The sequence below is a fragment of the Centruroides sculpturatus genome, unplaced genomic scaffold, assembly GCF_000671375.1.
Source record: "Centruroides sculpturatus isolate CEXI.00-Female unplaced genomic scaffold, Cexi_2.0 scaffold1136, whole genome shotgun sequence".
In the NCBI taxonomy this organism is placed as follows: Eukaryota; Metazoa; Arthropoda; class Arachnida; order Scorpiones; family Buthidae; genus Centruroides; species Centruroides sculpturatus.
In genome coordinates, this window is record NW_019385375.1 from 219,990 (window position 1) to 236,436 (window position 16,447).

A 16,447-nucleotide genomic window follows, 5' to 3' on the forward strand; every position below is an offset into this window, starting at 1 on the left:
AATGTATTACTTGGCTTTAATTTGAGTATGTTTTTCGCGTTGGAACGAATTATTTGGTTTTACATGTAATCGTATGGGAAAAGATGATCCACCTTACGACATTTTCATGATACGATCTCAGTTTCGGAACGGATTAATTTCGTATCCTGAGGTACCACTGTAGTTTTATACTCTATCAAGCTATCTCAGCATGCATCAACACATGCGCCGGTATTTAAAGATAAATTTGGAACATTATATAAAAAATTATTTGCAGTGTATACCTGATTCTAAATATACCATGAAAAATTCATATCAACTGATCTCAAGATTAATGTTGCCGCAGCCCAACACGGGTATCACAAACATATACATAGGCTAATACAACATCAGCAACGTATATATGCGAGAAAGGCACAGGAATCGGACCAAGTCGAGGACGGCCTTCTTGAAGAAATAGAACGTATCGCCATCACATACAATCCGTACTTAAAATTTCTATACGTTAAGCTTGCCACCAAACGTCAGCTACGTCTCGCATTTAGGAGATGTCCCACCATTTTCAACCTCTTACGTAATGGAAAGGACCCTCCCAACCCCATCAGACGCCCTGGCATCTATAGTATCCCCGTGAAGGACAACAGATGCGATAGGAACCTGATTTATATAGGCTCCACTAAACGATCTTTGGGAGTCAGAATACAAGAGCATCTAGCCGATATTCCGCACGGAAGAACTTCCACGGCCCTCGCTACGTATGTAATCGATCCAGATATAGTAGCGAACTTCTCCCAGGCCATTCTCCTCCACGATTCGTCTCTTATTGAACACCTCAAATGGCTAGAGGCTATGCATATATTTATATCCTCAACCACCAACACGTGCATAAATTTTAAAGAGGAGATGCTGTTATCAATGGCCTGGCAGGAGTTAATTCACAACACGCTCCAATTCACCCATCAAACTCTAACGGGCGAACTAATCGCGCATGCGCGACTTGGATCGTGTGAATCCATTCGAACCTACAATTCGAACTCAAGCTTTAAACGACATGATCGAACGGATTTCTACTTCTAACGGATATCGAACGTCCTTTTAGAAACTGATTGGAACCTGAAGCAGAGCCCAGAAGGGTTTCGAAAACGTTTGTTTACCGATGTTTTGCATCATCACACCGTAAATGGTTCAGGTGTGTAAAATTTTTTAATAACCTTACTATTATTACATATTTTTTCGTTCTTACGAAACAGCAATGTTTCATTTTGTCTTGTAATTGTGACATCTAAATAATTAATTTCATAGTTTCTTTCTTCTTCATAGGTAAATTTGTTGTTATTATTTAAACTATTTGCATAAATCTTGATATTTTCGGCTGTGGTGTCATTTCAGTCGTACAAAATGAATATGTCATCCACATATCTAGTATAAAAAACAATACCTTGAAACTGGAAGATTTTTTCATCTAATAATGCCATACAAATGTCTGCAAGTTTTGGGCCGACCACTGATCCCATCGCTATTCCATCTCTTTGAGATAATGTTATGTAAAGATTTCAAAATAATTATTTTTAAAAGTAAACTGTATAAATTCTAAAATGTGGCAAGGTAAATTATATTTACTTAAACTTTCTGTGATAAATTTCCAGTTTATTGAAGAATACATAGATTTTACACCAAAACTTAGGAATCTATAAGATTTCTTACTTTGACCACGCATTAATCTTGAGATCAGTTGATCTGCATTTTTATCGTATATTTGGAATCAAGTATACACTGCAAATAATTTTTTTATATAATGTTCCAAATTATATAATACTGAGTATTTAAATTTTACTAATGGTCTAAAAATCTGTCCCACCTTGTGGGTTTTAAGTCTAATATTAAGTTGTGGGATACGTACATTATTAAAATTTACTATCTTCTTAAAATCTTGACTTGTAAACTCTTTTCTATATGTTTTCATTAATTTAATTAATTTCTTTTTAATATCTTCCATTGGATCACTGGGTAAAACTTCATGTTCATCTGTAGCTACTATTTGTTTTTTCTTTTGTTGTAAGTCTGAATTTTTAATAATTATATGTGCATGAGATTTATCTGCTTTTATAATAGAAATTTGTTTATTTTTAAAAAACATAATTAATCTATTTGTTTTTTATTATTTTAATTGCCTTTTTATCTAATATATAATTTTTGTACGCACCTTTTCCTTTATATTTTTGAAGATCTCTACTTAAATTTTTTCTTAACTGATTTTTATCTTCTTGTTTTCCTGAGATTCGTTGGATAACACTTTCTATTTCGGCCACAACTTCAGTTGTTTTTGTAAATATAGGTAAATTCATATTACTTCCATATGATAATAAACGTAGATAATCTTCTTGTACTTCAACGTCTGTTAAATTTATAATTAATTTTTTAAACCATTCTTCTTTCTTTGCAGTTAAAGGGTAATCAAATTTTTAATTTAATTATCTGTTATAACAATATATCTGTTAATAATATATCCGTTTAATTAACAAAGAAAATGAGAAACAATCCTTTAGAAGTAGCAGGAGTCGTATACAGGCTGATGTGTACATGTACAGAACGAAAATATTGTATTGGAGAAACAGGAAGAAAACTTGAAATGAGACTGAAACAGCATGAGGCGGCAATCTGCAGTATAACAAACTGTATTATTGACCGAAATATTAAAATATTGTACAAAGTAAAAAATCTTGTAAAAAGACGTGTTATAGAACATTACTGTATCAAAGGATATGTAAATTGTATTAATTTAAATACCGGCGCATGTGTTGATGCATGCTGTAATAGCTTGATAGAGTATAAAAGTATTGGCAATGTAAGATTGTAACGTCCACTGATGAGGCTGATAAGCGAAATATATATAGATAAAAAAGAAAAATAAAGTGAGAAATACTAAATAAGTTTCTAGTCCATCTCTATTTTTAATTCCATCGAAATCGGATTTAAAAAAGTGAATTTCATTTATTTCTTAAAAGATTTCTTTAAAGAAAATTTTTTTAAAATTTATTATTTTAATATTTAGAATAACCGGTCCCATTGTTTTATTATTTATTTACTAATTATTAGTGGTTGTCATGTATTTTTTGCTTATTGTTTAGCCTGTCAACAATGAATACTTCACTCCAAATGAAAATTTTAACAAAAATGAAATGAACATCCAAAGTAAGTAACATGTTACTTAGTTCGAACTTTTTATATTAGTACTAGCTGCAAAGACCCGCTTCGCTGGGTTTTTATTTGTGGGCAAAAAGTAACGATAGTGAAGATTAAGATAATTACATTATAGCAAATCTTACCCGTTTTCACAAAATGCAAGAATTAGGTCTCCCGTTTCCAGACGTTTCCAGAGAATTTTTACATGAGCATAAAAATATGTTCGATTTCCCGCAAAAGCGCAAAAAACCGCCTGTAAATCTTGCATGCCGCTTTATATTAACACTTCCTGGTCCCGATTCTATTTCTGAACGTCTCCTGTTCACGTCCAGTCAAACGAACTATTTTCAACGTTTCTGGAACGTTTACGATCGTTCTATAATCGAACCAATATTCGAATTTTATGTTCGAATTTAATTCAAATATTGTTCGAACAAATTCGAACAAAACATTCGAAATAGAAAGCCACTTTCAACCACTTTCAGCCTCATATCTCCCGCACCCTTATAGCTATCGAGACGCAACGAATGGAGACTTGGGGCTACCACCACATACAAACACCATTCACGTGCGATGTGTACTTTTGGCGAAAAAGTGAAATATAGGAACACACACGTCCATTTATGTATATATATATATAGATTATTCAGAGGGCAGCTGAAGAACTGCATTCAAGATTCAAGTGTTAAACATTTAACTCGAATTAGATATTTCAAAATTACACGTAACCTCATACAACATCTTAATATAACTTTTGTAGTTAATAAAAATGTTTTGGGATGATCAGAATTACTAAATAACAATTCTTGAATTGTGATGTAATCATTCATGTTATCTACTTTGTTCATGGATCGGCTAAAATAATAAAGAAAATGTATTGAATCGAAGTAAACGAGGTCAATATAACTTATTTAATGACTAGTAAATATTAGCAACGTGTTTCCTAACGCGTTGCTAATATTCTTGATAAACGTTGTACAGATCTACTGGACATATGCTCAAATTATTAAAAAAAAAAAAAACTAAGAATACACCAATCTTGCTTTTCTACTTAAAATACATAGACTTTTGCTGTGGTACTTTTTTTACACTAATCATTTCTTCTCCTTCTTAAAAGCGCACGATTTATTTTACGTTTCTATGATTACCACTGGAACAGACTACATAAATGTAATAAATAAAAACAGATCAAATGAAACAGTTTAATTTTTTACACTTATGTAAAAGTCCTCTAAAGAACTAAACCTGATTCAATCAGTTTATGATTGTAAAATGTAAAATGTTTTATTTTTAGTCTAAACAACAAATGATGCCTTGCTTTTAAATGAAAAACATAGGTTTACTTTACCAATTATATAACTTCAACACCAATATTTTTACATTGAAACTATGTTATGTTTATTGAAATATAAAAGGTAATTTATTATGTTATTTTTTAAACTTTCAGTTGAAGAGGAAGAGGAAATTAACGAATACAATATCCATCAGAATTCAAAAATAGAGAAACGATTTAAATATAATATTAAAACAAAAAGCTACCTTTCTTCGAGTAGAAAATGGAATAAAATTTATGATAAGATTAAAAGGAAATACTTCAAGTTTATGTTTTCATCAGATTCTAAACAAGAATTTACGTGTGAATTGTGTAAACAGACATTTACAAATAAGAGAATATTAGAAACACATCTGTTCTGTCATATCAGAAAAAAACCATTTCGCTGCACAACCTGCAATAAGAAGTTTTTGTGGCAATTTCTTCTGCGAAGACACATGGTAGAACACAAAACTGGAAATGAAAACGAAATCTCTCACATGAATTTACGTTTGCAGCTATCTGGAAATCGAGCGAAGACATCGCGAAGAAATGGTAAAAATATTAATCTCCAGAGTAAAAACGACATTTGTGGTAAGCGCGTTCGTTACGGTAAAAGCCGTTTAGAGAAACACAAGAGAATATACGAAGTTCATGCCTGCAAAATATGTGGAAAAGAATTTAAGTGGAAACGGGATTTTTTACGTCATAGAGCATGGCATGGCGAAGATCAACCTATCAAATCCGATGTTTGTAATAAAAATTTTAAAAGGAAAAAGCAACTAAAAAGCCATAAAAAAGCATACAATGATGAACGTCCTTTTAAATGGACTATTTGTAATGAAGATATTAATCGAAAACAGGAACTAAAAAGGCATCACTCAACCGATAGTGAAGAACGTCCTTTCAAATGCGATATTTGTAGTAAGGGTTTCAAATTGAAAGGGCAACTAAAAAGCCATCAAATTATTCATAATGAAGAACGTCCTTTTAAATGCGATTTTTGTAATAAGAGTTTCAAACGAAAACAAGATGTAAAAAGGCATCAAAATATTCATACTAAAGAACGTCCTTTCAAATGCGATATTTGTAATAAGTATTTTAAACAGAAACAGGAGCTAAAAATGCATCACTTAACTCATAGTGAAGAACGTTCTTTAAAATGCGATATTTGTAATAAGGATTTAAAATGGAAAGAGCTACTAAAAAGCCATCAAAATATAGTGAACAATGTCCTTTCAAATGCGATATTTGTAATAAGAGTTTTAAAAGAAAACAGGATTTAAAAACGCATCAAAATATTTATAGTGAAGAACGTCCTTTTAAATGCGATATTTGTAATAAAAGTTTCAAATGGAAAGTGCAAGTAAAACGCCATTACGAAACTCATACTGATGAACGTAACTATTTTTCTTAAGTATGTAAGAAAAGGTTTAATAAAAATGTTTGATAGCTTATAAAATCGTTCATAATAATAAATTTAACCATACTTGTGTGAGATAAGCAGCGGGTCACGGTTTAATCGCACAATTACCACTTACTCTGCACGGGCTCGTGAAGCCCGATTTCTGCGTCGTCGGATGGCAAGGAGGGCAAATCGAGTGGGGAGTGCGCCGGTAAGTTGGCAGTTGCCGGTAACAGAATAACAAGCATTTATTAATTAACACAACTAAGTTACAAAAATACTAAAGCTAAATGCGATTAAAGTATGTACACAAATTGGCGATTACGTTCATAGCTATGTCGCTGCCCTAGTTTCTAGTACAGAGAGAGAGCGCTTTTATAAAATCTACCCCTACATACCTAAATACTAAAGGGAGAGTTGGCGAACATCGTCTGTATAGAAGGGTGTGGTGTCTTCTATGTCTTTTCCGACGGGGTTACAGTCCTTGACATGGAGATCGACGAACACAAGTACTAAGAATACCTTCCGTGTGCGGACGCCCTGAGCTTCCCGTGATCTCCCCTTTTATATCTTTTTGTGCGCGAGCTGACTCTTGTTGACGATGACGGTGCATTCTTCACACTAAAATGTAAACTTCCTCAGCTAGTTGTTACAAACTCGGTGAAATTCGATATGGTTTAAATTCCTCGGGTTTTTTCCGAGGTTAATTAACCGAAAATTTAGATGTTTAAGCGGCCCGTCCAAATCCGACAAAATCCGCGCTTCACACTTGTGATATACAGTCGACCCCTTTATAACACTGTTGATTATTCCGTTTTATATGAATTCCATGTTGTACGAGTCACTTAGATTTTACAAATACGTGAGCCGTTCACAGCCCAGTACACGTATTTGTAAAAGCTAAGTGGCTCGTACAACATGGAATTCATATAAAACGAAATAATCAACAGTGTTGTAGGGGGGTCAACTGTAATGTAACAAATATTTTAAAACAAAACACTGTTTGGCGTTATGAAATATTTAATAATTGATTTTACCATACTTGTCAGGTATGTAATTAAAGTTTTTAATGCAGTTCTAGTTTAAAATGGCATATTTTTATACACAGCTATTAATACTTATATTCTTGTCATATGTGTAACAAATATTTTAAGAAAATAGGTTTTTTGGACAGCATAAAATTATTCATAGCGATACAAAGATATATGTTTGTGACATATGTAAAAAAAAAGTTATAACAATACAACTGTTTTAACCAGAAATTGTACTATTAAACATAAAAAAAGGCGAAACTTGTAAAAAAAGGAAGTATGCATGCAATATTTGTAACAAGCTATTTTAGATTAATAAAACACTAGAACGTTGGAAAATTCACATTGAAAAATGAAATACTGTATGTGTAATAAAGAATTTCAAAGTAAACGCAATTTAATCAGCAGAAAGTTCATTTTAACATAAAACCGTTTTGTGTCAGAAGTGTAATAGACTTACAAGTTAGACAATGAAGGCAATTTTCATTAAGTTTGTGAAATAAGTGTGTAACAAAGGTGTTTTTATTAAAAGTTTCTATTAACCCATCAACTCGTTCATCAGAGTCATTCGTATTTTAGAATCCGTTGTAAAATCAATTTAAAACAGAAACTAAACTGAAACTGCATTTTAAACTTACTTGTTTAGAATACACTCCAATTAGTTTATCAATGTAACATATGTTGATCAGACTTTTACGTGTGGGGAGATTTTAGAGAAGGATGAGACTATTTTTAATATTTAGATTTATTTCTAGTGTTGTGATGTTTGTAAAAAGAAATTTACCACAACAGTCGAATTCCAAACTCATCAAAGGTCTGTTCAAATGCCCAATCGTTATTTACTTATGTTTTATAATCCAGTTACAAATATCTGTAATTAGGAATAATATCAATCCAAAGGAATACATTTAAGGCAAACAATCGTGACGTCAGGTAGACATGACCCCATAAGAATTCGATGGCAGTTCCTTGTAACCGATTTTGGCACAGTTGTGCATTTTGCTTGGTTTAAATATATCATTGACTTTAAAATGGATAACATAAATGTCGTAGGAAGTTTTCAATCTCTATGTATCTTTAGTCTGTGTCTTCATTTATATATTTATAATATTCTGAAAATTCACCCTTCAAGGATGGCGGAATATTTTTAATGAGTAAATAGATATTGAAGAATTGAGAGGAGGTTCAAGTCGAGCTTGACGTTGTGATGCTGTTTTTCAGTGCTTGACAAAGCCATTTTTTCTTTATGTTGCTTAAGTCGGAGTTCACTGCTCTCTGGGGGCCTCGGTTGCTTTTACTCTTTTAGATGTAGAATTTACCTGACCAATTTTATTCTTAAGCGTAGTTCACACTGGGCGAATAGCGAAAGCGAATGCGAAAAGCGATTTTCATTCGCTTATCGAAATTGACCCTACAACCAAAAGCGAAAAGCGGATTGCGAATTTTAAGCAGCCAATCATTTGCAAGCAAGTGAAACGTCATCTCGAAAAACAAAATGGCTGCTTCCGATATCTTGTTGTTAACCACGTTTGTTTATTTATTGAGAGAAAAAGATACTAAAAAAAGAAAGCGATGTTGTGTGAAAGATATTTTAATAGACCGAGATTTTAACAACATTGTTACCATGCTAATTTGGTGCGAGAGATGAGACTGAATGACAAAGAGAATTTTTTTAGGTAGGACTGTTTATACTAATTTTTATTCTCTTTAGTAAGAAAATATATTATTAACAAAACATTTATTATAACACGTCTTAGGTTTTTTAGAATATCCAAAGAATTATTCGACGAATTGCTCTGTAGAGTAGAGCCATTGATACGTAAAAAAGACACGAATTTTCGTAAGGCCATATCTCCGAGAGAACGTTTAAAAGTCACATTAAGGTATGGAATTTTGAGTTTATTAAACGATATTTACTATTATTCGATTGAAATAAAACAAATTTGTGATTTTATATCGATAAGCAAGCAAGCATACTTGTCTCTGATATAGTTCTAGTTTGTTTAAAATTTATTTTTTGCCACCAACATAAGTTTAAAATATTTTTATCCATTGATTCAGAGAATAATTTTTACGATTAGATATAAGAAATTAAATAAGGAAATCCGTAAAAAATAGTTCAAAAGTGGATTTAAATATAAAATTGATATTTAAAACTTATATGTTTATAGTTATATTTTAAATTAAATAAGACCTTTAATTCCGAGATCTCGTTTTATATCCTATAAAATGTATAGGCCTATATATATTTTTTTTAAATAAGGAAATATAATAATAGATTATAAATGCAAATGATAAATGATTTGTTCGATAATTTTAGGTATTTAGCTAATGGAGATTATCAAATTTCTCAAGCCTTTGCATTTCGAATGGGTAGATCAACTGTGTGCACTATCATTAAAAAAACTTGCGAAGCTATTTGGCATGTGTTGGCAAAAGAATATGTGAAGTTTTCAAGCAGAGAGGAATTTGCCAATCTTGCTATGGAATTTTAAGAACGAATGAATTTTCCTCATTGTGTTGGTGCTATAGATGGGAAACATGTACAAATGGTTTGCCCTCCAAATACACGCTCTTTATATTATAAGTAAAGGCAACTTTAGTAAAGTTCTCCTAACTGTGATGAAAAATATAGATTTATATATGTTGATATAGGAGGATTTGGTGGAAGAAGTGATGGAGGTATATTTTCCCATTCAAGTCTTGGCAGATCACTGGAAACAGAAAAATTGGATTGGCCACAATCATCACCAGTAAGTGGAATGCCTTGTAACCTACCATATTTTATGGTTGATGACGAGGCATTTCCATTAAAAACTTATTTACTTCGACCATATCCTGGCAGACAATTAACAACGAAAAAAAGAATATTTAACTACAGACTTAGCCGAGCTAGACGTGTCATAGAAAATACATTTGGTATTCTTTCTGCACGTTGGAGGATTCTATGCAGATGCATTCAAGCTTCTCCAGAAACTGTAGATAGTATCATAAAAGCTTGTGTGTGTCTGCATAATTTTGTGATGACAAAAGAAAGCAAAATTAATTCAGACATGAAATTTTATTGTCCCTCCCATTTTATTGATAAAGAGGCTGCTGATGGAACTATTATAGAAGGACAGTGGAGAAAGGAGATAGGAAGTGAATCATCATCTCTTCCTCAAAGACCATGTCAACAGCATAATTACAGTCGACCCCCCTATAACACTGTTGATTATTTCGTTTTATATGAATTCCCTGTTGTACGAGTCACTTAGATTTTACAAATACGTGTGCCGGGTTATGAACGGCTCACGTATTTGTAAAATCTAAGTGACTCGTACAACAGGGAATTCATATAAAACGAAATAATCAACAGTATTATAGGGGGTCGACTTGTATTCGCAATGTGCAAGAGACATTAGAGAGCAATTTGCTACTTATTTTCAAGAAAATAATATTTTACCATGGCAATTAAATTATGTAAATCGTATCGAATAACAAATGTATAATAAAATGTAAAAATCAAAAATAAAATAATTTTTAAATGATAGAATGTTTCATTTGCAAAATTTTATTATGTACAACATGATTATGTATACAACAAATTATGTATAATATTATAAAAGAACATTTATGAACGTTCTTTTGTAATGTTATACATAACTTCCTCTATCTTAAAACGAGCCGCTGTTCGCTTTTGTGGACTCAGATTTCTTAATCTGTAAAACTGAAACAAGAATGGTATAGTTCATCTTCTTTTTGTTGACGGTTTACCATTGTCTCCGTCAGTTGGATTAAATTGTGCACATCATCTTGTTCCTTACTTTTTTTCGACGCATTGGTAATGTTGAGAATTCTGTAAATGATGATGATGATGATGTGCATGGTACATCTTTTGAAATATCCCTAAAAATTATAAATATATAAATGAAACTGAAATATATATTTAGGCTATATAGATGAAAAAATTAAACTACAAATAATAAAATTAAAACATGAATGTAGACTTAAGAATACAGGTATAAACTAAAGGAAAAATATTTGATGTATGTAAGAGCACTTAACATTATTATTAAATAACTTGAGATAAGGAATGATTAATTTACTAACAATATATAAACCATATACAGTCGACCCCCCTATAACGTACGTTCCTATAACGACAATTCCTATAACGTAGCGAAAAAATTGTAGAAACTTTCGTATAAAATACCTCCTATAACGTCGTTTCGCGACAAGATTGATAGAGTCTGGACCAATAGTGGATGAGCAGCCGAACTACTTTCCTCCGACCCTGCGCCACGCTACGGAGCGGCTAAATTGAGTTTGCTATCGTCTGTTTAGTATTATATATAAATTAGGTACTGTACATATAATTATACATTAATTATATATAAATTAGGTACTGTATATATAATTATATATTAACTTAATTTATTGTAACTTTATTATAATTATATATATGCTTTCTGCCGCCTGGCAACACGCTACGGAGATTTTAGGCTAGTAAGTTGAGTTTATTATCGTCTGTACAGTATGTAAATTAGGTACCGTAAGTCTAATACAGCACTAATTTTATACATTTCTTGTGAAAGAAACACTTCTTATTCAACGGCCATAAAAATTATTTATATTAATGATGTCTCCAAAGGTCAAGTTATTTTTATGCGAAAAATTCGTTATTAGAAATCGCGGCCGCCGTTTAATGTGCTGTTCCGCGATGAAAACCAGCTTTAAGCAACGGCGTAGTCGAACGGTACACACTCGGTAAGTAATCCTATAATTTTTTGTTTATAGCATAGTTTATACGGATTATTCCCAAAAAATTATACGTGTTTTGGAAATGTTGAGTGGAATTAGTCTAGAATCGGTTAATTTTATAGAAGAAAACCTTTCAAACAGCCTTAGTCCGTAAAGTTCCCACCTATCGGGCTGCAATTGGCTCATGTATTTAATCATTCCTACAACGTAATTTTCGGTTAGCGTGGAACGTATCTAAGCGTTATAGGGGGGTCTACTGTATTAACTTTTGGATAGAACTCAACAATATATTACATTGAAAGACTTTGAAAATTTGGACTTCCTGGATAAGACATCTGGACAGGACACATCTCTTCCAAATCTTTATTTTGTATGCCATCATTTAATGAAAGATTGCCACAAGTTCTAATAAAATAAAGAAAAAATATATAAGTAAAGTTTTATCTAGATTATTTTTCAACTTTAAAAAAATTTGTTTTAAACTATGACTTTTTATTGTCTTGTACTTTTCATTATAATATTTAATAATATATTTCTGTTACATACTGTGAAAATTGTTCATCCTGTTTATTGAATATATTCATTAGAAGGTGCAGTTAAGGAAACCATTTCCACTTACAATTGTGGAGGTCGTCCACACCAGCACCACTTCTAGTTCTTTCATCTATAATTTTTTTTTTTTCTTTCCTGTACGTATCTACAAGATTCTTCCATTTTTTCTTTACTTCTTCAACTTCAAAATAATAACAGAAAAACAAAATTCCATGTTAAAATATTTATAAATAATGATCAATTAAAATTAACAGCATTGTTTCTTAATAAAATACAATTAAACTCTTACAAGACATCCATTCAATATACAGCGGTGTTTTGCCATTCTGTACTTTGTATGGGTATTTTTTTATTTTTAATGATTTATGTATGTTAGGTTTGTAAACTTGTTAAATTTCTCTTAAATTCTACTTAAAAGGTTTTTATAAATGTATTTTTGGGGACTGCAGCTGATTAATTCAATTTACATTTAATAATTACAAAAAAACCATCCCTCAATGTTCCACAATCATATTTGTTATTAGTAACTATCACGTGTTAAATATTTTTAGAATGTTTTGGTATTTAAATCTATGGCTATCAAAATATTGCTTAAACTCTTTGGTTAATATTCAAGTTATGATATTTTTCTCATATCATTAAATATGAATTGAGTCATTTGCTAAGAAAATTTGCTAAGTTAAATAACTTAGCAAATTTTATGTGTGTAAAACCCAAATAATCTTATGTAAATAAATTTTTTAGGTTATTAATAAGAAATAATATACAAATGCACGTGCTTCAAATTTGATTGTTCATTTTATACCGAACAGTTTATGGTAGGATTAACTACAAGTACAGTACACACTACTCACCTGTCAAATTAAGACGCTCCGCATTCAACTCCCACCGATTTTCCTTCAAATCGACGTCTTTGTATCTCCGATCCATTTTTGTGTATAAAAATGAAGCATCTTCCATTTCTTCTAAAAGTTGTTCTATATTTACACCGAGAAAAAGATTGTGTCGCCATGTTGAAAACAACAAGACCCACGTGACAACTAGAGGGAATCTGATTGGTGGCGAAACTTTTTCGCTAGCGAAAAAGCTCGACAGTTCCGAACTTCGAAGCGATTCGCGAATTGGTAAAATTCTCCAGAAACGATGTCATGTCTAACGTGTTATTCGCTCTGTTTTTCGCTTTCGCTAGAGAATCGCGCCCAGTGTGAACTAAGCTTTACCCTTTTTCCCAAAATAGCGATTCTATTTAATCTTATTTTGATAAAACAAAGATGAATTTTATGTAGAGTGGCCATCACCAATGCCTAAACCGGAGTACACTGTCGGGGGTAACACCCGCGAACCGTGTTGACTCCCGTGCTTTCCACTTTTTATACACATATGTACTGTATAAATAAAATACGGAAAAATAAATGTGTGGAATGTTCAATAATCAGCCATAATATTAAACGTCGAAAACCGTACACGAAGTAACAAATGTAAAGAATGTAAGAAATGATGAGAAAGAAAACAAAATTACAGTTCAGTGGGTGATCGATTACCGAACATAATCCATTCCAAGACTTTGTTCGTTATCTAAATTGTTTGTACACAGTCTAGCATTTTTATTAGTTATGTTTTTTCCGTTTGTGAATCTGTCTAATGTGGATTGCTTTTTTTTCTTCAGGATTTTTCAGAAGTAATTAATAGCGTTATAATTGTTGATATCCCCAAGCCTATTAACCTCAACTTCGTTTGGATGCTATTCTAAGACCGTTGTTCTAACATCCTCCCACTTCTTCAAAAGATTTTTAATTGCATATATCGGCATTAATCCTCTTTTTCAGAAGAAAACATATTTCGCCGCGTTTCTTGGCGTACAAGAACTCCATTTGACACGTGCTACAGAACTAGAATTTCTCATTTTCCGGTGTTTTGCTTGTCTCGGGATTCCGGGATAAAAGTGAACTGTTTCCCGGGATCCCCGGAAAACAGACTTCCGGAAATCCCGGGACAAAATTAATTCTTTTTAAGATATACAAAATATAATGAAATTAAATGATATAATTATTTTTCGTTTTTTGAAGTCATTTCATACGTTGTGCATCCTCCAAAATCATATTAGTAATGCTGCGTAAGATATATACTGTATTAAAAATTATCTTTGAATTACGTAGAAATTTTCACAAATAAAAAAAAAATTATTGAAGTTTGCTGGAAACTGCATACAATAACATCAACAAAAAAATTTAAAAAACAATGAATTTTTAGGGAAATTGCGGGATTTCCCGGGATAAAAAACGACTGGTATTCCGTTTGAGAAACCTTATACAGAACTATACTATACCCGATAAAAAGGACATTCGAGATTATACTTGCATAGCTCTATAAACACTGGGAAGTAATTTAACGGTAACAGAACAAACCGAAATCATGATATAATGTTTGACAAGGTAACGGAAACCATAAAAACAGTAAAACATAAATGAAAGCTAGAAAATCATTCAAAAAAATTATAACTTTAAAAAGGATCCAACATATAAATAAAATTTCAATCGTTAAAAGTAAAACGTTCTTTCACCGCTGCACACAAATAATGTAAATTTAAAAGTAAATTTGATTTACGATTTGAAAATTTCAGAACAATTTTAAACAGCTTTTAAAAACATTGCTTTTATTTTCAATTAATTTCATTTCGGTTTTAATTAATAAATTTTGATTTTGAAAACAGAAAATGAAGCTCTCATTTCATTTCGTATGTTTCAAAAATTGGGGAAACTATCGAACAAATGTAACAAACTTTTGTTAAAATTAAATTATGAGCTTTGGATCATCGCATAATGTTAAGTTCGAATTGAATTTTTTCGCGTGAATGTCTATAAGTGATATGGAAATACCACATTCTTGCATATCACTTATAAAGCAAAGCTTATGATTTATGTAACTGTCCGAGTTGAAAGAACGGAAATTTAAAGCATGCAAAGCTACATTCGAAGCAGTAATTAGGGTCATTCAAATACAACGTCTTTCATGTTGTACTCGAACTGACATCATTGAACTCACTCGTTTTAATATAACTCACATAATTGATAGTCTCGAGTTACATCCATCGAGCGAGCTGGAAAGGAGAGCAGAAATACGTCATACTTGGTATACCGTTAAGCATGATGGTATTAAGGATTTAAAAAATGGAGTTAGTCGATTTGGCCTGTGAACAGCTCTGCCATATTCTGCCCCTTTTTTTGTATTGTTTAAATCAGTATCGTTCTCCTTCTAACTAGTAATTCTACAGAAAAAAGGGATAGTCTCTTCTCGGGTTAAATGTCACAGTCTATACCTATAAATTCGATCAACGATAAAATCAACAAGGCAAGAACGGACGTTTAACAGAAACTAATAAGCGGGGTTTCTCATTTCTCCTTTAGCTGTACGTAGCACGTGTCTGCGGACACCTGCACGATAACCAAAACAACATGAAAATAATTGCCTCGCTCGTCGACTAAAACGATATTTAATATAAACAATTTAGAGATTGTTGTCAAATCTGAGAAGATATTGTCAAACTATACAATAATTAATGGGAGAGAACTGTCAAATTGTAGGAATTTATATCAAAATTTCTCCTTCAGTACACCAATGTCAACAATCCGATCAAAGGATACATCGGCGACGTTCCGTACCAGCTGGATCCAGTTCCGGCTCAGCTAACAGCTGTTCTTATAAATCCTCAACTATTTGACAGTTCTCACCCCTCAAAAATAATATAAAAAGGGCTCGCACCCAATTGTCGGTGGGACGTCCGGAAAACAGACAACGGCTGCTCAACACCATCAACTCCGTCTACTCCACGAAACACAGACGACGACGACTAGCGAGGTAAATCTATTCTTATTTGGGGAAAATCTTTCTCTCATTCAACTGACCAAGAGTAGTTAGATTAATTCGGAAGATAAAAAGGGATTAGATCACTTATATGTCCCGAATGCCGATATCACCCTTCTAACGGCCTGTTTTGTATTTCTCTTTTCAGCTATAATATGTAACCATTATTTAAGATTCTTATTAAACTATTTGATAATTTAAGTGAGAGTGATTACTCGTGCATCGTCGACACCTTATCGATTTATCCGCGACCTCCCACTCGATTTTTGCCCTCCTAAATTGCCATCCACTGACCCTGTGAGCGGGACTCACCTTTCCGTCGTCGGAAAATAAAACCGGTTTAAGTTTCGACGCTTAAACCCTGATTCTTACAGCTCAATT

General features: G+C 32.2%; 2 protein-coding genes and 1 long non-coding RNA gene across 3 annotated transcripts in view; all 3 read left to right on the forward strand.

Annotated features, from left to right (window-relative positions):
- The window catches only part of LOC111638289 (zinc finger protein 726-like), a 14,312-nt gene extending 8,390 nt beyond the window's left edge, over nt 1-5,922 (forward strand). Inside the window, exons 3-4 of the mRNA XM_023383978.1 lie at nt 3,108-3,171; nt 4,610-5,922. Coding sequence (XP_023239746.1) covers nt 3,159-3,171; nt 4,610-5,760 — 1,164 coding nt within the window. The 5' untranslated portion in view covers nt 3,108-3,158 and the 3' untranslated portion in view covers nt 5,761-5,922. The remainder of the gene's footprint in view (nt 1-3,107; nt 3,172-4,609) is intronic.
- LOC111638291 lies at nt 2,239-2,888 on the forward strand. The gene is made up of 3 exons (XR_002758836.1): nt 2,239-2,314; nt 2,423-2,429; nt 2,504-2,888. It is a non-coding gene; the product is annotated as an uncharacterized LOC111638291 (long non-coding RNA).
- Nucleotides 5,923-6,890: 968 nt separating the features above from the next.
- LOC111638300 (protein ALP1-like) lies at nt 6,891-15,923 on the forward strand. Its single transcript, XM_023383987.1, has 4 exons — nt 6,891-6,928; nt 9,231-9,332; nt 9,519-10,099; nt 15,814-15,923. The coding sequence occupies exons 1-4, from the start codon at nt 6,891-6,893 to the stop codon at nt 15,921-15,923; spliced, it is 831 nt and encodes a 276-aa protein (XP_023239755.1).
- The last annotated feature ends 524 nt before the right edge of the window (nt 15,924-16,447 follow it).